Source organism: Hyla sarda, chromosome 6 (genome assembly GCF_029499605.1).
Source record: "Hyla sarda isolate aHylSar1 chromosome 6, aHylSar1.hap1, whole genome shotgun sequence".
In the NCBI taxonomy this organism is placed as follows: domain Eukaryota; kingdom Metazoa; phylum Chordata; class Amphibia; order Anura; family Hylidae; genus Hyla; species Hyla sarda.
Window position 1 is genome coordinate 285,180,000 of NC_079194.1, and position 23,321 is coordinate 285,203,320.

A 23,321-nucleotide genomic window follows, 5' to 3' on the forward strand; every position below is an offset into this window, starting at 1 on the left:
CCGGCATTCTGCGGCAAGGGGATAATTCATACAAACTTTGAACCCACGTTTCACCCCTTCAGGTGTGGAATTTTAGGAAATGTTAAAACACGTGTTTCTTTCATGCTTCTGGCTTCAAAAATGACGAATTTGCATACAAACTTTCAACCCCTATTTCACCCCTAAAAGGAGTAGTCGACGCACACTTCTCATTTTATCCCGTCTGGGCTGCAAAATAAAAGAAAACAAAACTTTCTCTTACCTGCCAACGAGCCCCCGGAGCTCCGGTACAGGTGTTCGGTCCCCGGGCTGTATTCTTCTTACTTCCTGTTAACCCGGCACGTCACACGGAGCTTCAGCCCAACAGGAAGTAAGAAGAATACAGCCCGGCGACCGAACACCTGTACCGGAGTGTACCGGAGCTCCGGGGGCTCGCTGGCAGGTAAGAGAAACTTTGTTTTCTTTTTATTTTGCAGCCCGGACGGGATAAAATGAGAAATGTGCGTGCCGGACTACTCCTTTAAGGGTTGAATTTCGAAAAACCCTTTCTTATTCCTCGTCTACGTCAACACCTGTGAAAAAATTCAGCTTTCTAGGTCCAAGGGTTTAGGCTGGGCGTTGAGAAAGGCCTTCTCATATATTATATATTATATAGATTAAATTAATTTATTAATAAATATTTGTATCATTTGGAATAATTTTTTGATTTATTATTAATACTAATAATAAATATGAAAAATTATAAATGAAAAAATTACAAATATTAAAATAATAAATTATTATTTTTATTATTTATAATTCATTATTATTATTTCTCCTAGGGACACGTCAAATGCTTTTATAGGTTGGGGTCTGAGTGACCAGACTCTGACCTATCACTAGAATGAGCAGACACAGATGTTCTTGCTGTGTCTATGGATGAGAGATCAGCTTGGTCACATGACACAGGCAAGCGAAAACGCACACTTTTCCCGCCCCGTTTTAGCAATTGGTTCACTGAATTTAGCAGAGGACCTACTGGACATATTTAAATAAGTGACCCCCTCATTGAACTCCTGTTCACCTACACTATAATCCAGTGTATTGGGTTGAGTGTGGCCGACAGTTTATATACCTGCCTATATATAAGAGACATGTATGCACAACTTGACCAATCGCTATTAGAAAAAGTTTTAAATCTAAGGTTTTGCTTTGATAAGACTTTCATGAGTTTTCTTGTTTACATAACGTCATGCCAATGTTTCCTAACCAGGGTGCCTCCAGCTGTTGCAAAACTACAATTCCCAGCATGCCAGGACAGCCGTTGGCGACTTTGTGATAAAATATATAGTTATGGTGATATATGTATTTGTTTTTTAATCCAGTTTTAAAAAGGGTTTGTCAAAGTGTAAAAACTGTCCCATTATGCCGGGCAGTGAAAGAGCAAACCCTCAGGAATAACTATTCTCTCTTGGTTCCTACCTGCTCATCTATTAGCGTCAACTGTTGACTGACTTTGGAATCCATCTCTATTGTCACCTCGCCATTTCTACGGGAATCGTCTTGAAAGAGAACTGATGGCCCTGGAAATAAGAAGAAAGGTTATAAGGCTATTATACTACTACCACCACTACAAAAAAAAATATATATATAGTAATAATAAAAAATAATCATTCTATCAATAATATTTCTAAGCATTCTATTAATATAATAATAATCATAATATCAATAATAATAGTAATAAAAATAGTAAGAAACACTAAAAATGCAATAATAATAAATAATTTCAACAAAAAATAATTCAAAATGATAATAATATTAACAATAATAAGAAAATACTAATAAAATAGTAAACAAAAAATGCAATAATACTAATAAAAATAAATGCTAAAAAAAAAAAATTGCAATAAACACAAACTATAATTATATTAAAATGACAATACTAAAAATACTAAAATAATTAATCATTAATAATATATTATGTTATTACCGTATTTATCGGGGTATACCACGCACCGGCCTATAACACGCACCCTCATTTTACCAAGGATATTTGGGTAAAAAAAGTTTTTCACTTAAATATCCATGGTAAAATGAGGGTGCGTGTGTGCGCGTGTATACCCCGATACACCCCCAGGAAAGGCAGGGGGAGAGAGGCCGTCGCTACCCGCTTCTCTCCCCCTTCCTTTCCTGGGGTCTAGAGCCCTGCTGCCGGCCCTTCTCTCCCCCTTGCTATCGGCGCCGCTGCCCGTTCTGTCCACCTGACTATCGGTGCCGGCGCCCCATTGCCAGCGCCGATAGCCAGGGGGAGAGAAGCGGCGCCGACAGCCAGCGGCGCCGACAGCCACGTTGCCTCCCCCCATCCCCGGTTGCATAATTACCTGTTGCCGGGTCCGCGCTGCTTCAGGCCTCCGGTGTGCATCCCCTGCATCGTTGCTATGCACGGCGCGGCGCGGCGCACTGACGTCATGCGCCGCTGCCCCTTCTCTCCCCCTGGCTGACGGCGCTGCTTCTCTCCCCCTGGCTATCGGCGCCGGCAATGGGGCGCCGGCACCGATAGTCAGGGGGACAGAACGGGCAGCGGCGCCGATAGCCAGGGGGAGAGAAGGGCTGGCAACAGGGCTCTAGACCCCAGGAAAGGCAGTGGGAGAGAAGCGGGCAGCGACGGCCTCTCTCCCCCTGCCTTTCCTGGGGGTGTATCGGCGTATAACACGCACATAGACTTTAGGCTAAAAATTTTAGCCTAAAAAGTGCGTGTTATACGCCGATAAATACGGTATATTATATTTTTAGTATATTACTATTACTATTTTTATTTTATTAGTATTTTATTAATATTTAACACAAAAAAAACTAAACAAAACTTTTCACTACAACGATGTCAATGTGAAAGTGGCAACAAAAGACGGGTGTGAACAGTCACATTAGAGGAGTGGCATGGAAGGGAAGCATATGAAAAACATGGGGGTTACATTATACCCTGACAGATTTACCCATGCTTTTGTTATGGAGAGGGAGAGTGGAGACCTGGCCCTGAGAGAACTGTTCTCTGCGGCTTCGTTGCTGTTTTAGATTCTGTTGTATAAAAGACAAAAATTGTAACGTTTAAAAAGGCTCCAAAAGATAAGTACAACTATAGTTTTCTCTCCATTATCCCTGGTGGAAAAACCCAAAATAGTAACTCACCTCTGTTCTTACTTCTAATACAGACTTGAAATCGTTTGACATTGTTGCCAGTTTTGACTAGAAAAAGAAAGAAACAGAAGAATTGTATTCGTTAAAATTTGGGTTTTATATAATGTAAGTCAATGGGAAACAGATTTTACTGTATAGAATACAGTAGCGTCTGTTTCTAACATCCGTTAACATTTTATTTTATTTTTAATTCCGCATGGAGATTCCACAGCAGCAGATTTCTGGCACGGGTTTATGGAGACAGCGCATTTTCGCTGTTATGCTGGCGTCCGTAGTCTGCAGAATGTCCGCATGGAGATTCCGACATCTGAACATAGCCTTACTCTGAGTTGATATCTATGTAGTCAGAATATCGCTACCTAAGGGTCCATTCACACTTTCCAATTTCCGCAAGTGGAAATTCAAAAGTGTGAATGGGAGTGCGGAATCCCATAGAAGTCTTTGGGCTTTAATTTGAGGGCGAAATTCTGCAAGCAGAAATTCTGCTGTGTGAATAGACCCAAAGGGTACATTCACACAAGCGGATTTACAGCGTATTTTACGCTCCGGATCCGCTGGTGAAGGCCCCGCTCTATGCTTTATCTACATGTGCCTGTTGGAAGCGGCAATACGCGCTACCAGCAGACACACACAGTCGTTTTTACATGGGGGAGGGGCAAACCGGGTTCTCCCGTACCCCAGCCGGATCAGCGCTGAAATCCATTTACTTTAATAAGCCGACCGGCGTCAAACGAACGGTGACTCCGGTCGGCTCATTTCTGACCTGTATCTGGTTTTGCGACAGGACCTAAAACCGCAGTATACTACGGTTTTAGGTCCGGTCAGGAAACCGCATACGAGTAAAAAATGAGCCGACCCGAGTCACCATTTGACTCCGGTCGGCTAATTAAAGTAAATTGATTTCAGCACTGATCCGGCTGGGGTACGGGAGAACCCGGTTTGCCCCTCCCCCAGCTGGATCCGGCACCTGTAAAGTAAAAACGAAGTGTGAATGAAGCCTATGGCTGCATTCACACTTTGTTTCATCCATACAGGGACCTGATCCCCAGGGCTGGGGGAATGGGAAAACCGGGCGCTCCCGTATCCCAGCCAGACATTTGAATGAGCCGTGAATGATAGTGACTCGGGTCAGCTCATTTCTGCCCCGTATCCGGTTTTCTGGCCACCCTGAAAACTGCAGCATACCAAATGAATGAGATGGGGGCCGGGTCCGGCTGGGATACGGGAGCGCCCGGTTTTCCCATCCCCCAGCCAGATTCTGTACCCGTATGGATGAAACGTAGTGCGAATGCAGCCGAAGACTAAATGAACATTGTGAATCCATGTCAGGAGCATCAGCCAGCTATCTACAGTACTGCAGAGACTCAACATCAACAAAACCGTAGGTAGTCTGTAATGAAAAATTGCTTAATTTCACATTAATATACAGTGGTCCCTCAAGTTACAATATTAATTGGTTCCAGGATGACCATTGTATGTTGAAACCATTGTATGTTGAAACCAGAACTCTATGGAAACCTGGTAATTGGTTCCGAAGCCACCAAAATTTCATCCAAAAATAGGAAAAAGTGAGGATTAAACAAAAATAAGTAAATAGCTAATATAGATAAAGCAAATCCATACATATAAAAGTAATAAAGATCTGCTGGGAGCTGTAATCACTGTCTATATAGAGGACAGGAGCTTCTTCAGGGTCCTGTACAGAACACAGTGTCCTAAAAAAGTAATGGATCCGCCCTCACCTGATGTCCAAAGGAGCAGCTAACCCTGGTACAGGTAAAGAGTACAGGACATGTAATACCCCCCTGTACTGTAGGGGGCGCTACCAGACACCAGTCAGTGCATACACTTGAGTAATACAGGGGTTTTACCAGTGAATGCCCATTCTGATTGGTCAGAACTTCCGGCCATTGACACGTTTTGCAGATCTGAACTGTCTGTACATTGTATGATGGGTCTGGTTTCAAGTTACAATGGTTCAGAAAAGACCATTGTATTTTGAGGCCATTGTAAGTTGAGGGATCACTAATTTATATATATATATATATATATATATATATATATATATATATATATATATATATATATATGTATATATGTATATATTATATTTATATATATATATATATATATATATATATATATATATATATATATATATATATATATATATATTTATTTATTTATTATTATTTCGTGCAAGAGGTGTCCACAGCCTGAAAAATACCCCAAAAATTTAGTTGTGTACATATGACCATATACTGCTTTTTTTAGGCCATTAGGCTGTATTTTGGAATAAGGAAAGACAGTTCTATATTAGTTATGAGATTGTAGCAATTTGTCAATCTCCATATGTTAACCACCTCACCTGAAGGGAGACAACCACAGTATTCGAATGGGTCTGGAGATGCCGTCCGCTCTGACTGCCCCTAGCTCTCACAAAGGACTGCAACTGCGCAATCTGCTGATTCAAACTATTTATGTCCTGTGGAATATAAAAATGCATGTATCAGGCTACGTTTCCACTCAGTTCTTTTTTTCTGGCAGTTTTTGGATATCTGCCACTGCAGTTTTTGAGCCAAAGCCAGAAATGTATTCAAAAGGAATGGGAAATATAAAGGAAGGACTTCCACTTCTCCTCCCTTATGGATCCACTTCTGACTTTGGCTCAAAAACTACAGTGGCAGATCTCCAAAAACTGCCAGAAAAAAAAAACAAGTGGATACTTAGCCTTAGAGAGGCATACAAAAAGTAAAAAAGATAAAAAATACGTAGGATAGTTAAATCTATGTTGCCAATAAAAGCACCTACTTGTTTAATAATATATGTCAGTTCCTCAATTTCCACAGCTTTGTCATCAAAAAGAGACTTCCTTTTAGCCACTGTAGGAAAAAGAAAAAATAACTTGTTACTTTTAACTTGTTTTTCATTGCACATAATGTAGATGACAACATGTGAAATGGTCAGAGATAAGATGGTTAAAGGGGTACTCCAATTAAAAACTTATTTTTTTTTTTTTTAAATCAACTGGTGCCAGAAAGTTAAACAGATTTGTAAATTACTTCTATTAAAAAATCTTAATCCTTCTAGTACTTATTAGCTGCTGAATACTACAGTGGAAATTCTTTTCCGTTTGAAACACAGAGCTGTCTATTGACCTCATGAGCACAGTGCTCTCTGCTGACATCTCTGTCCATTTTAGGAACTGTCCAGGGTAAAAGGAAATCCCCATAGCAAACATATGCTGCTCTGGACAGTTCCTAAAATGGACAGAGATGTCAGCAGAGAGCACTGTGCTCGTGATGTCAGCAGAAAGCTCTGTGTTTCAAAAAGAAAATAATTTCCGCTGTAGTATTCAGCAGCTAATAAGTACTGGAAGGATTAAGATTTTTTAATACAAGTAATTTACAAATCTGTTTAACTTTCTGGCACCAGTTGATTTAAAAAAAAAAAAAAAAGTTTTTAATCGGAGTACCCCTTTAATCTTCACAGCAATCTAGAAAAAGGACAGAGGCAGCCAGGACTGTACGGACTGCAAGTGGCGTACATGAGCCCAATACAAGTAACTACTGTATGTTAAAAGATTTTAAAATTTTTGTTTCTAATCTGCTTCTATTTTCTGATTGTAAATATATATATTTTTTTGTATATTATGGGGGCTGCCATTTTGTCATTCAGACCACTGAAGAAGGAGGTAGACACCAGAAGAGTGTCTGGTCATTGTACATTTGTGACCCTATAATATTGAAAACTATTTGCAACAAACCAATTAACGAAAAGATCTGCTTGACTCCAAAAACGGTCAATCCCCCGGAGCGTGCACTCCACCATGAGGACGCAACATTAGACCACAACAGGACTTCTCTCCCATCTCCCCCAGGCTCGCAGAGGCAGAGGCCACGCACGGGGCTGGAGCCTGGGAGAAGAGATCACACAACTTCGTAACTAGCACCAACCTTTTCACGCCCCCTCCCATACACTTACATTGAGTGGGCGTGGCGTGACATAATGTGAGGGCGGGGCTATGACGCCACGAGCTCCCGGCGCCGGCTCCAGCGTTCGGAACAGTTTGTTCCAAACACTAAGCAGAGAAGTACCCCTTTAAAAAGTACAATATAAAAGCAAGTCCTACCATGTGGTTGGCAACACCAAATACAAATACAGGAGGGAGAATCCAACACGGAACAATTGCAGTACAAAAATCCAGTTTATTTAAAATAAAATGTCAAGGTTGTAACACAGTTTTGGGTGTTGCCACCCTTAGTCATACCATACATGTCTTTGACTTATATTTTTTTAATAAACAGGATTTCGGCACTACAATTGTTCAGTGCTGGATTCGCTATCCTAAACAAAACAAAAACAACACGACAATGGCTCATATTTATCAAACTGCCTGAAACCCAAACTGTCTGGTAGTTTGCCTATAACAACCAATCACAGCTCAGCTTTTATGTTACCAGAACTCATTAAAGGGGTTATTCACACGAACGGATCCACAGTGTACTTCACGCTGCGGATCCGCCTCTGAAGGACCCTCTGTATTCTACCTTCACATGTGCCTGCTCGTGCAGACACACTGAAACGACGTGCGAGTCGCAGCGCATGCGCGGTGTACTCGCACGCATCGCGGCCTCTCCCCCTGCTGAATGAGCTAGGCCGAGAGCTGCCGCGATGTGCGAGTATACTGTGCATGCGTGCGGCGCACATTGCACTGTGTTTGCTCGTAGTAGCGTATTGCCGCTCCGAGCAGGCACATGTAAAGGCAGAATGCAGAGGGTTCTTCAGTGGCGGATCCGCAGCACAATACGCACGGAAAATCCGCTTGTCTGAACGTACCCCAATAGTGATTTTAGTACTTACCAGGCAGACAGTTTAGACAGTATTGGACATGCTTAGGAAGGATCTGTGCTGGTCTTGGAGCTATACGGCTATGTTCTGAGTCCACCATAACACTGCTGCTATCTTTTTCGTAAAATGGCAATTTCCTGTTGGAGTTCCCTTCCTCCAAATACAAGTCCCGTTCTTCCTTGTAAGTGTGAGGTCAATTTCTTCCTTTCCACACGTCAGCCACCCCACCTATTGAAGCACACCTAATCTCCCTTCCATACTGTGCAGTAAACAATAGACCAATGTTTTCTAAAGAAGGTGCCTCCAGCTGTTGCAAAATAAAAATTCCCTGCAGAATGATCTCCCTCCCACCCAGCGGTCGCTCCACCCATTAAAGCAGACAGGCTCCCTCTGAACACCTGACTAGTGATTTAATGTCTCGGGCCATCCTGCAACCTGGGAAAACCTGAGACGACACTCTTTTTGTATACTGTTAAAGGGGTACTACCGTGTTGACAACTTATCCCCTATCTAAAGGGGTATTCCAAGAAAAAACTTTTTTTTAATATATCAACTAGCTCCAGAAAGCCAAATAGATTTGTAAATTACTTCTATTAAAAAAATCTTAATCCTTTCAGTACTTAGGTGTCAGAGAGCACTTAGACAGAAAAGAACAACTCAATTTCAGCAGCTCATAAGTACTGAAAGGATTAAGATTTTTTAATAGAAGCAATTTACAAATCTGTTTAACTTTCTGGAGCCAATATATATATTATATTATATTATATTATAATATATATATATATATATATATATATATATATATATAAATAAATAAATAAATAAAAAGTTTTTTCCTGGATAACCCCCTTTAAAAACAAACAACGGGGCAAAGATCACAAAAGAATTGCGAGACCACCATGAAACACAGGTACAGACACTATATTATGAACTACACTAACTGTTTAGCCCCTGTAGCATAGTCATAAAAAAATCCTGGAATACCCCTTTAACATATGAAAGCTGAGCAGTGATTGGTGGTTTTCAGTCTGGGTTTATATGCCTGCACTATGGGATCTATGGCTATTTATGAGTTTATTAGAATTAGTAAGGTCAACCATTCGTTTTGCTTGTACTTACATATCGTCAATTTTTCCAATTTTGTAAATGTGTTACTAAGGTCCTTTCCAATGCGCCTGCGGAACAGAAAGAGTTTCAGGATGAGCTAGTTGTACGCAGAGACGTAATTCCATGTACGGCTGAGAACAAAAGCCCCGTTGTATTGTTTTAAGAGGTTTTACAATGTTCTGTTGTCTATAGATTAATATTGTAAGGAAATGTAGATAACCTTGACTGTTCCTTGAAGGCAGAGGTCAGTAGAAGATGAAGTCCTCAAATGTATTAAATCTTTGCACCCCTTCCCTATCAACCTACTTACAGTGAAATCTCTTTGAGAAGACCAGAAAGTAGTGTTATCCTATTAAGGTGGTCTTCTTAAAAGAAAATGTGCCCTAAGCATAGTGTATGGTGGACTGAAAACTCCATCACGAAAATCTGGTCTGGATAAGGGGGTGGTCTTCTCAAAGAAGTGGAGGGGTTTTTACTGTATACAAAAGGGTTAGGACAATAGTGAAAATGAAAGGAATTCGTTTTTGCATGCTATTCATTAACCGTGTTTCCCATCGGGTTTGCCTCCAGCTGTTGCAAAACGACAACTCCCAGCATGCCCGGGCCTCTGCAACAGCTAGAGGCCCACCTGATGGGATACACTGTTAATGAATAGCATGCAAAAACTAATTCCTTTCATTTTCACTATTGTCCTAACCCTTTTGTATACAGTAAAAAGGCTAGCAACCCTATGAGACAGTGCACCAGTATTACGACATTACCCTAAATAACAGTTTAAGATGAGCGGATATAATTTATTTATTTAATTTTTTTTTTCATAAATATTATCATTATTTTTTTTCATGATTATTATCATCATCATTTTTTTCCATTATTATTTTTTCCATTATATTATTATTATTTATTTAATTTATTTTCAAATTTATTTTAACAGAAATATATATATATTTCAAGTTTTATAAGTAAAACATATAAAATATATTACATAAAAACATATTTAAATATTTAAAATATCCATCCACAGATTAAGTTTAAATCAAACACGAGAGAGAGGGAGACAGAGAGGCAGGCAGAGAGGCAGGCAGAGAGGCAGGCAGAGAGGCAGGCAGAGAGGCAGGCAGAGAGGCAGGCAGAGAGGCAGGCAGAGAGGCAGGCAGAGAGGCAGGCAGAGAGGCAGACAGAGAGGCAGACAGAGAGGCAGACAGAGAGGCAGACAGAGAGGCAGACACAGATTTATATACTGGAGATTCTTACTTAGCCATAAGAGTGAATTCGCTTCTCTGTTTGACAGCACTGAGGGATGGATTGGACAGCTGTATACCATTCTGTAAAGAAAATAAATTACTACATGAAAAACAATTATAGGGAAAAACAGAAGACATCACTTTCAAGATCTAGAAGCATTGTGTAATCCATTTCTAGAATGAGGATTTATATTATCACTAGCCTAATTCAATCAAATTCAATGACAATTACCTTTCCTTTCATTCCAAGTACAGTGACCCCTCGACTTATGATGGCCTCGACATTTGATCATTTCAACATATGATGGCCTCTCAGAGCCCATCGTATGTTGAAGGCAGCCTCGACATATGATGCTGCGGTGTGACGGGGCCATCGTACAAACAGCTATCTGACAACCCTGACAACTTCAGCAACTGACAGATAGTTGTATAATGTGCCCCGTTCTGCCTCCTGTTACTCACATGCTGTCCTGCTAACTCATACAGGCTTCCACTGTGAGCTCCGTGTAAGCCCCCCCCCCCCCCAGTGCAGCCATAGCCAATAGCCTGAAGCATCTTGCTGCAGGCATCCAATGAGCTGCTGGCTGCCCTCCCCTTCCTTTCCTATAGAGCTGTAGTCGGCAGGATGGTAATGGAGGACATTCTGTCCCCCCTGAAGGTATTTAAAGAACTGTACAGTACTGTATGCGATGTCACACATCACATACAATACATATACACACTATACACCCCATACATCAATGTTTCCCTATCAGTGTGCCTCTAGCTGTTGCAAAACTATAACTCCCAGCATGCCCAGACAGTCAATGGTTGTACATGCATACTGGGAGTTATAGTTGTGCAACAGTTGGAGGCACCCTGGTTTGTTAAACACTCCCGATACACTCCACATACAATGGTCATCCCAGAACCAATTAAGCCAGTTTCCCATAGAGATATGTATTCAACATACAATGGTTCCGAGGCCCCAGAACCAATTACCATTTTTACATAGACATATGTACTCGACATATGATGGTTTCAACATATGATGGTTCTCCTGGAACCAATTAATATCATATGTTGAGGGACCACTGTAGAAACAAAAATAGAAAATGGTGAGCACCTCATGCAGATTACCCAATCACAGGATAGGAAAACAGGGCCAAATGAATGGGCCCTTACCTGATAGAGCTGAGAGCATAACATCTGTGACAGCAAGTAAAGAGTGATCGCAGCTCGTTGAGAGGGTTGACCTTCTGCCATGGGTTTTTGCGCTTTATATTGTCTCCCCCCCCCCCCCCCCTTACCTATCTACTGCACCTTACTCCTACTTTTCACTGCATGTTTCCTCTCCCTTTCTCTCTTCTACACTACTTTTTTTCTTTCTTGTATACATGCGAGTCCGTTTGAGCGAATGATCGGTAGGCTTTCATAGTCGAGTGACGTCAGAATGACCCATGTTCTGATTGGCCCACGTCGCTCTTGCTGGGCGTCTGAGATGGACGCTTCCGAGAGTGCTGATTACTAGCCTCTACCCGATATTGTTAGCGCTTTTACATTCTAACATAATACTTTGATTGTTTTCTGGTTACTTGATTATCTTGACAACTATCCCAATTGGGCTCTGTTGCAAGGTTTTTTTGCTTGACAGTCTCATGTTCTTCTAACTGTACTACAGCGCTTGCTATTTTTGTGAGTGATGTTTACTCGCTTTTATCTGCTCCTGTTGTTGATTGTGCATTTTGTATTATCTATTTGCCACTTATAAACATGAAAATCTTTAATAAACAAAGTTTTCAAAAAATAAAAAAAAAATAAAAAAATCGCAGCCTCGTAGTCTCTCCAGTAATGAAGTCCGGTCAAGCAATAGCAGCAACAAGAAAGGTAGAATATATCCCCAAAGTGGGACGTCGGTCAGGGCGCAGATCTCTTAGATAGATGAAAACTGTAACAATTTATTATGGAAATAGACACGCAACGCAAGGATAAAAGCGTTTCCAGCCCTGACCGGGCTCTTTGTCAGGCACTTTGAATACATTATTTACAACCAGTTCTAAAACACAAAAAATTGCTTCCGGGTATGTGGACCGTACTGCCAAACCAGAAGCAGTCCTGGTACGGACCAAATTAATAAAACGTCATAAAACCATGAGACATAGAAAAAAAAACACAAGGTCAATCATTGTTGATCAATAAAATAGATAAAATAGCTGTTTGAGAAAACTGTTACCAAATGTCCATCTTTAGTCGGTGTTGGTCCGGAACACGACCCACTCAGATGCATGCGCAGTAGGGTCTACGGTATGAATGACTGTACGGTGGGGCGTAAGTGCGTGAGAAACTACTGGTGCGCATGCGCAATGTTGTCTCTAAGGGAACGGAATTACTGGAAATGGACATAGCGGATTAATACACAAAAAAAGAGTAAGTATTGGCATTTAAGAGAGTATTTCTCTGACCTCATTAAGACCATTGGGGGGAGGGGGGGATAAAGTTTGCATTTTGTACATCCAAAACATTTCAAATCTTTTAAGTTGTTGGAATCGATTGTTCACCGTAGCTGGTACATAGTCTATTGGAGTAATCGTGATGACACGGTGACCTGTTTCGAGACTCCATGGAGCAAAAATTTCCTTTTGATATTTTTGTCTGTGTTGGTTTAGTGGCAAATGAATTGGGCGAGTGTTACGGCCTATATACTGCAGTGGACAGTTCAGACATTGGATCGTATAAGTTACTTGATCCATTTGACATGCGAGATGGAATTTTATGTCAAATTTTTCACCTGCGGAGGATGAAATAAACGCAATTTGATAATTTGAGATCTGCTGGCAACAGAGGCAGCGCAATTTTTTACACTTAAAACTCCCTTTCTTCAATGGGTATACCAAAGGGGTCCGTATGGATTGGATGATTCTTCTGCGGTCAAGGGGTCAGGATGGTTTTCTAAGATGCTGATCTCCTATATGTGAAGCGGGGTTGCTGTGGAATTGTTTTAGAAAGGTAAGGGTCCGTTTTCAGAACGTGCCAATGACGAGACACCATTTTCTGTAGGTGATTTTGAAGTTTGAGGAGAATTCTGAGTCCATCTGGGACAGCTCCTTTGTACGATTGTAAGCATTATTCACCACCCTCTCAGGGTAATGCTTTTCTCTGAACCGTTCATGTAGTACCTGAGACTGTTCATTGAAAAGTGGCATGAATAGCGCAGTTTTTCCGTATCCTTATTTTAACGGCTATAGGGGATGTTCAGTAGCCATTTTTTTAAAGTGTGCGCTATGGAATTCTAAGTAATTATTCGCATCCACTTTTTTTTATTTTTATTTATTTTATTTTATTTTTTTAAAGGTGGCTGTAAGGAAAGATAATTCATTATGTGATGCGAACCTCAAGGAAATTGATACTTTCTTTGCTGGACTCCAAGGTGAATTGTAGACCCCAGGTATTCTCACTGATGTATTGACGGAATGTGGGGATGGCCTCATCAGGGCCCTTCCAGACAAAGAACAAATCGTCAATATAACGGTAATAAACTGCTATATTGTCCATAATAGTCGGATTTCCCCAGATGTGTTCAGACTCAAAGGCCCCCATAAATATTTTAGCATAAACAGGTGCGACCTGTGAGCCCATCGCGGTCCCGAGCTTCTGATGGTATACCATCATATACAGTGACCCCCCCCCCCCGACCTACGATGGCCCCGACATATGATAATTTCAACATACGATGGCCTCTCAGAGGCAGCATCAACATAGATGCTTTTGTATGTCGGGGCCATCGCATAAACGGCTATCCGGCAGCACAGACTGCTTCAGCTGCCACCGGATAGCCGTTTACGGTGCCCCGTGTGGTCCGCTGACGATCACTTACCTGTCCTCGGGGCTCCGGCGCGTCCTCTTCGGGATCCCCTGCATCATTGGCGCTCTCCGTCGTCATCACGTTGCTGCGCAGGCCGTCCCGTCATCCAATAGGAGCGGCGTGCGCAGCGATGTGATGGCGGCGACGGAGAGAGAGGATGCCGGGGAAGCAGAGGCATTGCTGGAGCGTCGGGGACACCCTGGGGACGCAGCAACAGCGATTGAGGGTGGCATCCAGGGCAGCGGTGACGGTCCGGAGCGGCAGGGACACGTGAGTACAACTTCCTATACAACTTCCTATACCAGTGGTCTTCAACCTGTGGACCTCCAGATGTTGCAAAACTACAACTCCCAGCATGCCCGGACAGCCATTGGCTGTCCGGGCATGCTGGGAGTTGTAGTTTGCAGCGTCTGGAGGTCCGCAGGTTGTAGACCACTGTCCTATACTTTACATTGCACGGATCCTTCAACACACAATGGTTTCAACATACAATGGTTCATTTGGAACGGATTACTGTACAAAAGAATTATTGTGAAGAATGTTAGCAAGAGCATCAATGAGAAAAATCACAGTGGGATGAAGTGATAGACGGATCTCTTTGTAAAGCTTCCTAGTTCATGTTGAATACAGTGATCCCTCGACTTATGATGGCCTCGACATATGATCATTTCAACATATGATGGCCTCTCAGAGCCCATCGTATGTTGAAGGCAGCCTCGACATATGATGCTGCTGTGTGTCGGGGCCATCGTACAAACAGCTATCTGACAGCGCTGACAACTTCAGCAACTGACAGATAGTTGTTTAATGTGCCCGTGTGCCCCGTTCTGCCTCCTGTTACTCACATGCTGTCCTGCTAGCTCACGGAGGCTTCCACTGTGAGCTCCGTGTAAGCCCCGCCCCCCCAGTGCAGCCATAGCCAATAGCCTGCAGCATCTTGCTGCAGGCATCCAATGAGCTGCTGGCTGCCCTCCCCTTCCTTTCCTATAGAGCTGTAGCCGGCAGGATCGTAATGGAGGACATTCTGTCCCCCCCTGAAGGTATTTAAAGAACTGTACAGTACTGTATGCGATGTCACATATCACATACAATATATATACACACTATACACCCCATACATCAATGTTTCCCTATCAGTGTGCCTCCAGCTATTGCAAAACTATAACTCCCAGCATGCCCAGACAGTCAATGGCTGTACATGCATGCTGGGAGTTGTAGTTGTGCAACAGCTGGCGGCACCCTGGTTTATTAAACACTCCCCATACAATGGTCATCCCAGAACCAATTGGCAGTTTCCCATAGAGATATGTATTAAACATACAATGGTTCCGAGGCCCCAGAACCAATTACTATTTTTACATAGACATATGTACTCGACATATGATGGTTTCAACATATGATGGTTCTCCTGGAACCAATTAATATCATATGTTGAGGGACCACTGTATTAGAATATATGGAGGACACATCATCAGGATGTAATTGGACTCCCATTGTAAAGGAAGAAGATGTTCTATTGTCTGTGAAGAATCCCTTAAATAGCTGGGTAAACTGGCGGCATGAACCTGAAGGTAGAGGTCTAAATAGTCTGCCAAGTTTACTAAGCGTGGCATTTGTACAGGAGACAATTGGTCTCCCCGGTGGGTGTCCAGTTGACTAATGGACTTTCGGTAGTTAATAGAAATAAGGTTTATTGTTTATGCAGAATTAGTTTTTTGTTCGTCCTTGGTTAGGATGCCCTGTTCAGCTGCTTTATTGGTCAACTTGTAGAGATCTTTCTTGATCCTATCAAAAGGATCAGCTTTGACTACCGTGTAATAGTGTCAGATAAAATGCGTAGAGACTCCGTATGATATTGGTCATAGTCTAATAGGACAACGCCACCGCCATTGTCCGCCGGACGTATGACAATTTCAGTGTTGGTGCATAAATTTTTCAATGTCGTTAGTTCGTTCTTGGTTAGATCATCCTTAGTCCGATGAGTTTTTTTTGGGGAGCTGACTATTTAGATCATTGCTGACCAATTTCAATGTGTGGTGTCCGAGATTGAATCTGGCCGTCATGCCCCCTCCCATAGACATGAATGGAGGGGGCGTGGCGTGACGGCGCGGGGGATCTCAACAGCAGGCCCCATGCGATCAGACGTCTTATCCCCTTATCCTTTGGGTAGGGGATAAAATGTTTTTGCCCGGAATACCCCTTTAAATGGTTGATGCTTAGTAATAACAGCGACACATTGTGGATCAGCTGATCCAGAGGGGCTTGATTTATCCAAATTGTCGTACATAATGAGAGGTTTTCTGTTTTGAATCTTAAAATGACACTGAAGGGTAAATTTGCGAGCAAATTTTAGGAAATCAAAATACAAAATTGAACTTGTTACTGTTAGTATTGGGGCAAAAAGACAAGCCCTTCTGTAAAATGCTCGTTTCTGCTGCCGTCAATTTGTGCTTGTACATATAAATATACTGTATAGGGATTGACAGATTATCGGTTTGGCCGATATTATCAGCCGATAATCGCGATTTTGGACATTATCGGTATCGGCAATTACCTTGCCAATATGCCGATAATGCCCCCCATCCCCGGTGTCCTAATTACCTGTTCCGGGGGGTCCGCGATCCTTCCGGCTCCTGCGCTGTTGCTGTACGCTGCGCTGCGTAATTACGAGTGACGTCGCCAACGCGGCGGGGCAGCGGCAGTATGTGGGCAGAGGATTGGGGGGGGGGGGAGGTGATGGGGCAGCGGCGGCATGTGGGCAGAGGATGGGGGGGGGGGTGGTGATGGGGCAACTGTGGTGGTTAGACTCAGGACAGGCAGGGGCAGAGAAGCGGGCTGTGGCGGCGGTCTCTGGCACCGCAAAAGACGCTATCGGCTATTGACCTGAAAGGTCACATAATATCGGTATTGGCCCTAAAAAACTGATATCGGTCGATCCCTAATACTGTATCCTTTTTTTTACATTTTGTTTGTGCGCTGCTTTGTTTCGGTCCTGTATCCTTCCTTTTTTTGGCCACCGAGGCAACCTCTCTTTACTTTACTTTTTTCCTTTTTCCCAGCAGATCTCAAATTGTCAAACTGAGTTTATTTCATCCTCCACAAGTGAAAAATTTGACATAAAATTCCATCTCTCATGTCAAACGGATCAAGTCATTTATATGATCCAATGTCTGAACTGTCCACTGCAGTATATAGGCCGTAACACTCGCCCAATTCATTTGCGACTAAACCAACACAGACAAAATATCAAAAGGAAATTGTTGCTTCATGGAGTCTTGAAACAGGTCACCTTGTCACACCCTGATAGTGACAACAATGCGCACCAGTAGTTTCTCACGCACTTACGCACCACCGTACAGTCATTCATACCGTAGACCCTACTGCGCATGTATCTGAGTGAGTCGCGTTCCGGACCAACACCGACTAAAGATGGACATTTGGTAACAGTTTTCTCAAACAGCTATTTTTTTTAAAATCTATTTTATTGATCAACAATGATTGACCTTGTGTTTTTAATTCTCTATACATTTTTTCTATATGTCTCATGGTTTTATGATTTTTTTAAATTAATCTGGTCCTTACCGGGACTGCTTCCGATTCATCAGTACGGTCCACATACCCGGAAGCAATTTATTGTGTTTTATAACTGGTTGTAAATAATGTTGAATTAGTGCCTGATGAAGAGCCCGGTCGGGGCTGAAAATGCTTATCGTTTTCATCTAAGAGATCTGCGCACTGATTGACGTCCCACTTTGGAGGTATATTCTACCTTCCTTGTTGTTGCTGCTATTCCTTTCATTCTAGTACAGTGACCCCCCCGACCTACGATTGCCTCGACATACGATCATTTCAACGTACGATGGCCTCTCAGAGGCAGCATCAACATGCGATGCTTTTGTATGTCGGGGCCATCGCATAAACGGCTATACGGCAGCGCAGACTGCTTCAGCTGCCACCGGATAGCCGTTTACGGTGCCCCGTGTGGTCCACTGACGATCACTTACCTGTCCTCGGGGCTCCGGCGCATCCTCTTTGGGATCCCCTTCATCGCCGTCGCTCTCCATCGTAATCATCACGTCGCTGCACACGCCTTCCCGTCATCCAATAGGAGCGGTGTACGTAGCGACGTGATGGCGGGGATGGAGAGTGAGGATGCCGGGGAAGCAGAGGCCTTGCCAGAGCGTCGGGGACACCCCGGGGATGCGGTGACAGCGATGGAAGGCGACATCCAGGGCAGCGGTGACTATCGGTAACACGCAAGTATAACCTCCAATACCAGTGGTCTTCAACCTGCGGACCTCCAGATGTTGCAAAACTACAACTCCCAGCATGCCCGGACAGCCGTTGGCTGTCCGGGCATGCTGGGTGTTGTAGTTTTGCAACATCTGGAGGTCCGCAGGTTGTAGACCACTGTCCTATACTTTACATTGCACGGATCCCTCAACATACGATGGTTTCAACAAACGATGGTCCATTTGGAACGGATTACCATCGTATGTTGAGGGACCACTGTATAGGGAAAATCCGGTAATTACTAATGTTGTTTCCCCAAGCCAAGACAACACCACCTGAGAGAGGGACTCCGCCCATAGGGACAGGAAACCCGAGAATAAAAAGAAGAACCCTCCTCTCCAGCCTCAGTGTATATTTCCGAGACCAGAAGAGCCTTCTTGAGTTATATTTACATTTAGATTTATACAAAGAGGAAAAAAAAAAAAATTCACCAACTTGGTAACCTAAACCCAGTGAGAGAAAGAAACACCATAAGCAGCAGCCTTGCCTATTTGATCTAGAGAAGCTCTGTGCCTTTCAGCCAGAGAGGAGGCTATGGACCTGGTAGAATGGGCCCTCAGTCCTACTGGTGGAGAAGTTACTCCCGAAACGCGTCTTGTACTCTGAAAAACCTCCTTAGGCCTTCGGCAATCTCTGGCTCTGCCATAGAGTTGTAATGAGAGGGCTTGTCAGCCGCAGCTTCATGCAGTGGTCAACACGCCCCCTTCCCGCGGGCTGCCGGGGCCCCGTACAGGAGACTCCTTTAAACTTTGATACTCTTTACATCTGGACTTGTGAATTCACCTGATCGAGCAGCGCCATCAGTTTCCCCCCCCCCTCCATTTCTACTCCTACTGGTTTATCAAGACCTAACGCTGTATAAGCTAAGGCAATTGACTGTCTGATCCACCTAGCTAATGTATTACCGTATATACTCGAGCATAAGCCGACCCGAATATAAGCTGAGGACCCTAATTCCACCCCAAAAACCCAGGAAAAGTTATTGACTCGACTATAAGCCTAGGGTGGAAAATACATCATCCCCCCTGTCATCATCCAGACCCCCATCATCATCCCCGCCTGTCAATCCCCTCAGTGGTCTTCAACGTGTGGACCTCCAGATATTGCAAAACTACAACTCCCAGCATGCCCGGACAGCCATCGGCTGTTTTGAAACATCTGGAGGTCAACAGGTTGAAGACCACTGCGTGGGCCTTCATCATCATCCAGACCCCCCCTTAAGTTTTCTACTCACCTCCCCTCGGTGGGAAGGAAGGGTGAGCTGGTCCTGGCCATCTATGCCACAGGGACCGTCGTCGTCAAGGCAAGGTCACCAGTCCGGGGCCGGCCCGGAGCGAGCAGAGAAGAGGGCCTCCCAGTGAAAATGGACAGCCCGGAACGACTAACCCTCCCGACCGGACAGTCCCTGCAGCATAGATGGCCCGGACCAGCTCACCCTTCCTTCCCACCGAGGGGAGGTGAGTAGAAAACTAAGGGGGGGGGGGGGGGGTCTGGATGATGACGAAGGCGGACCTCCAGATGTTTCAAAACTACAACTCCCAGCATGCCCGGGATCCACGCTCTCCGTAGCTGTCATCACGTCGCTATGCACGCCGCTCCTATTGGATGACGTGATGGCGTGCGCGACGACGTGATGACGCCGAAGGAGAGCGCCGGCCATGCAGGGGATCCCGGCACGGAGCAGACACCGAGGAGGCAGGTAAGGTCCCTCCCGGTCTCCTGTAAGCTGTTCGGGATGCCGCGATTTCACCGCGGCGGTCCCGAACAGCCCGACTTAGTAACAGGGTTAGTGTCACTTTCCCTTCAGACACGGCGGTCAGCTTTGAGTCTGAAGGGTTAATACAGGGCATTACCGCGATCGGTGATGTCCTGTATTAGCCGCGGGTCCCGGCCGTTGATGGCCGCAGGGACCGCTGCGATAGGGGTGTATTCGCCATATAAGATGCACCAACTTTTCCCCCCCAGTTTTTTTTTTTTTGGGGGGGGGGGGGAAGAAAAAGTGCGTCTTATACGACGAAAAATACGGAATATGGTTCTACGCTAGATAGGGCAGAAAGATCCCCCTACCCTCCTGGCTGAAGTCACTGCCATCAAAAGGATTGTTTTTAGAACCAAATTTTTAAGTGAAATCGTAATTGGCTCAAAAGGCTGGAACAAGAAAGCCTTCAGAACCAAAGATAAATCCCACATTGAGGCTCTGGGAAATGTATGAACTGATTCATTGAACTGCTCTGAGGAATCTGATAATCCGGGGATGATCTGCTATTTGGGAATTATACATAGCGCCTAATGCTGAGACATGAACCTGCTTGAAGGAAGTCTAATATTTTTGGAATATTTGGGACAGATGAAGCAGAGAATGGTTCATTAAGAAAGGACAGATAAACTTTCCAGATCCTGAAGTAAGTTTTGTAGGGGCGTAACTTCCTACTGGCCTGTAAGGTAGAGATAACCGAGTCAGAGACTCCATTACTTTTAAGAATCCTCCTCTCAAGGGCCGGCATCAGGAGGTCCCATGGATCTGTGACTGACAGTTCTCTTAGTGAGGAAAACCAAGCCCTCCGCGGCCAAAACGGGGCTATCAATCTTTGTCCATCTGAATCTTTTTTATGACCCTCGGAATTAGCTGAAGAAGGGGTAAGAGCGTAGGTTGGGATCCAGTCCCAAGTTTGGGTTAGCATCCACCGTCCATGGGTTCTTTTTTTTTTTTGTACCTGTCGGTTTATCCTCGTGGCAAAAAAAGTCTATCTGTGGAGTCCCCCAGAGACAGCAAATTTTCTTGAAGATCTAGGGGTCTAGGCACCATCCCCCTTGACCACTTCTTTAACCCCTTAACGACCATGGACGTATATATTTATGTCCGTGGCCGGCTCCCGCGATGCAACGCATCCTATTGTGTCGGTCCCGGCATGTAACTGGAGCCGGGACCCGGGGCTAATAGCGCTCGGCAGCGATCGCGGTGCAGCGCGCTATTAACCCTTTAGACGCAGGGTTCAAAGTGGAACGCCACGTCTAAAACGAAAAGCAAAAGCTTCCCGGCTGCTCGGTGAGGCTGATCGGGACCACCGCAAATGCAGTGTCCTGATCAGCTAGGACACAAGCGGAGGGTCACTCACCTTCCTCCGGCGCATCTGATCGGCGATTGATTGCTCCAAACCTGAGGTCCAGGCTAGAGCAATCGACTGCATTGATCATTATCAGCGAATCTATGGCTTTGCAGTGAACAGTGCTGGCAATTAGTGTATGGGGCCTGGCTCTTGCCACTAAACTTACTATTCAATAGTTCTTCCTGAGCACTCTGGCCGCCACCTTTGGAAAGGTGCATGAGAGACAACCCGCCCAGCTAGTCACACAAGCGTGTCTTAGAAGATGGGGGACAGAGCGCTCAGGAGAAACCGCTGAACTGTAAGTTCAGAGGAGAGAGTTGGGCTCCATACAGGAAATTGGGGGGGGTTCCAGTAGTCAGACTGTGCCCCCCCCCCAAACTAACCCCAGATTGTTTTTTCCCAGGGGACCAAGATTAAAGAATGATTAAAAAAAATTAATAATAATTCAATGTAATATAAAAAGCTTCTAAGGGGACAGAGAAACAGGATTTTCAAAGCCCCCACCCTTTTTAACAGATTCCCCGCACCTCAAGACAGTCGGGTTTTCAAGTTCAGTAATTCGCCGCTGGGGACCCCCGTGATCTTCCACGCCGCACCCCGTTAGAATCAGTCCCCGGAGCGTGTTCGCTCCGGGTCTGATTACTGTCGATCACGAGGACGGAGCATAGTGACGTCACGCTCTACCCCCTCAATGCAAGCCTATGGGAGGAGGCGTGACAGTTGTCACACCCCTCCAATAGACTCGCATTGAGGGGGTGGAGCGTGACGTCACACGGGGGCGGAGCCGTGACATCACTATGCTCCGTCCTTGAGGTCGAGATGGACTCAGCCTGAGGACCTCCAGCGGTTCCGGAAGCCGCTAAAGGTGGGTGCTGCATGGTAGATCCCGGGGGTCCCCAGCGGCAGGACCCCCGCGATCTGACATCTTATCCCCTATCCTTTGCCTAGGGGCAGAGTACCCCTTTAAATACAACTGTCGGATTTTCAGGAAAATGTCGGGAATACCCCCCTAATTATGCAAACCACGCCCCTTTAGTTGGGTTAAAAAAATACTCTAAGTAACTGGAAAATCTTCAGGTTTTTAACAGTAAAATGTGTCGCAGAGGACGTGAAACACAAATTGTGTCGCATAACTCGATAAAAAGAGTTGGGATCATGTTAGTAAATCAGGGCCAATGTCCGTCTTATGTCCCCATCCTGATACCATGAAATGTAAAGGCACAAATCATAAATCATATCAGCAACAGTATATGCCTACAGCAGCGCATGGAAAAGTTATTCCCACATAAACACTTCCTATAACTTGCATGTATCTCTATACACCCCCCCCACCCCACCCAATTCTTTTCCCCTTTTTACACCGACACTAACCTGGCGTCCGCGCAAAGACTTGCAAGCAGACATGAACTCAGCGGTGCGGTCCCGGCAAGACATGTTATTGGCTGGTGGGACGAGAGTAGGGGGAGGCAAAACTTCTGGAACGGCTTGGGAGGGCAGGACCTGTGTCTGTGGGGGTCCTACGTAAACTCCGTTATCAGTGTTTCGGGAACCGTGGCGTTTACGAGCGTTCATGGGTCCTGGGCCAGCTGTGGGGGGGGAGAAAAAAAATATATAAAATAAAATAATGTATTACATTAAATTATCCATTTTCCATGACGATAGAGACATTGCATAAACATTCACATAAAGCCGCTGGAGCAGTGTGCCTCCAGCTGTTGCAAGACT

At 44.4% G+C, this 23,321-nt stretch overlaps 1 protein-coding gene across 1 annotated transcript in view; it reads right to left on the reverse strand.

Moving 5' to 3' along the window:
* Nucleotides 1–23,321, reverse strand: part of STX5 (syntaxin 5) — a 41,819-nt gene that overhangs the window by 1,893 nt on the left and 16,605 nt on the right. The window contains exons 2-9 of the mRNA XM_056527561.1: nucleotides 22,968–23,182; nucleotides 10,366–10,436; nucleotides 9,124–9,179; nucleotides 5,965–6,035; nucleotides 5,522–5,638; nucleotides 3,145–3,201; nucleotides 2,952–3,033; nucleotides 1,441–1,541 (exon numbers count right to left, since the gene is read on the reverse strand). Coding sequence (XP_056383536.1) covers nucleotides 1,441–1,541; nucleotides 2,952–3,033; nucleotides 3,145–3,201; nucleotides 5,522–5,638; nucleotides 5,965–6,035; nucleotides 9,124–9,179; nucleotides 10,366–10,436; nucleotides 22,968–23,168 — 756 coding nt within the window. The 5' untranslated portion in view covers nucleotides 23,169–23,182. The remainder of the gene's footprint in view (nucleotides 1–1,440; nucleotides 1,542–2,951; nucleotides 3,034–3,144; nucleotides 3,202–5,521; nucleotides 5,639–5,964; nucleotides 6,036–9,123; nucleotides 9,180–10,365; nucleotides 10,437–22,967; nucleotides 23,183–23,321) is intronic.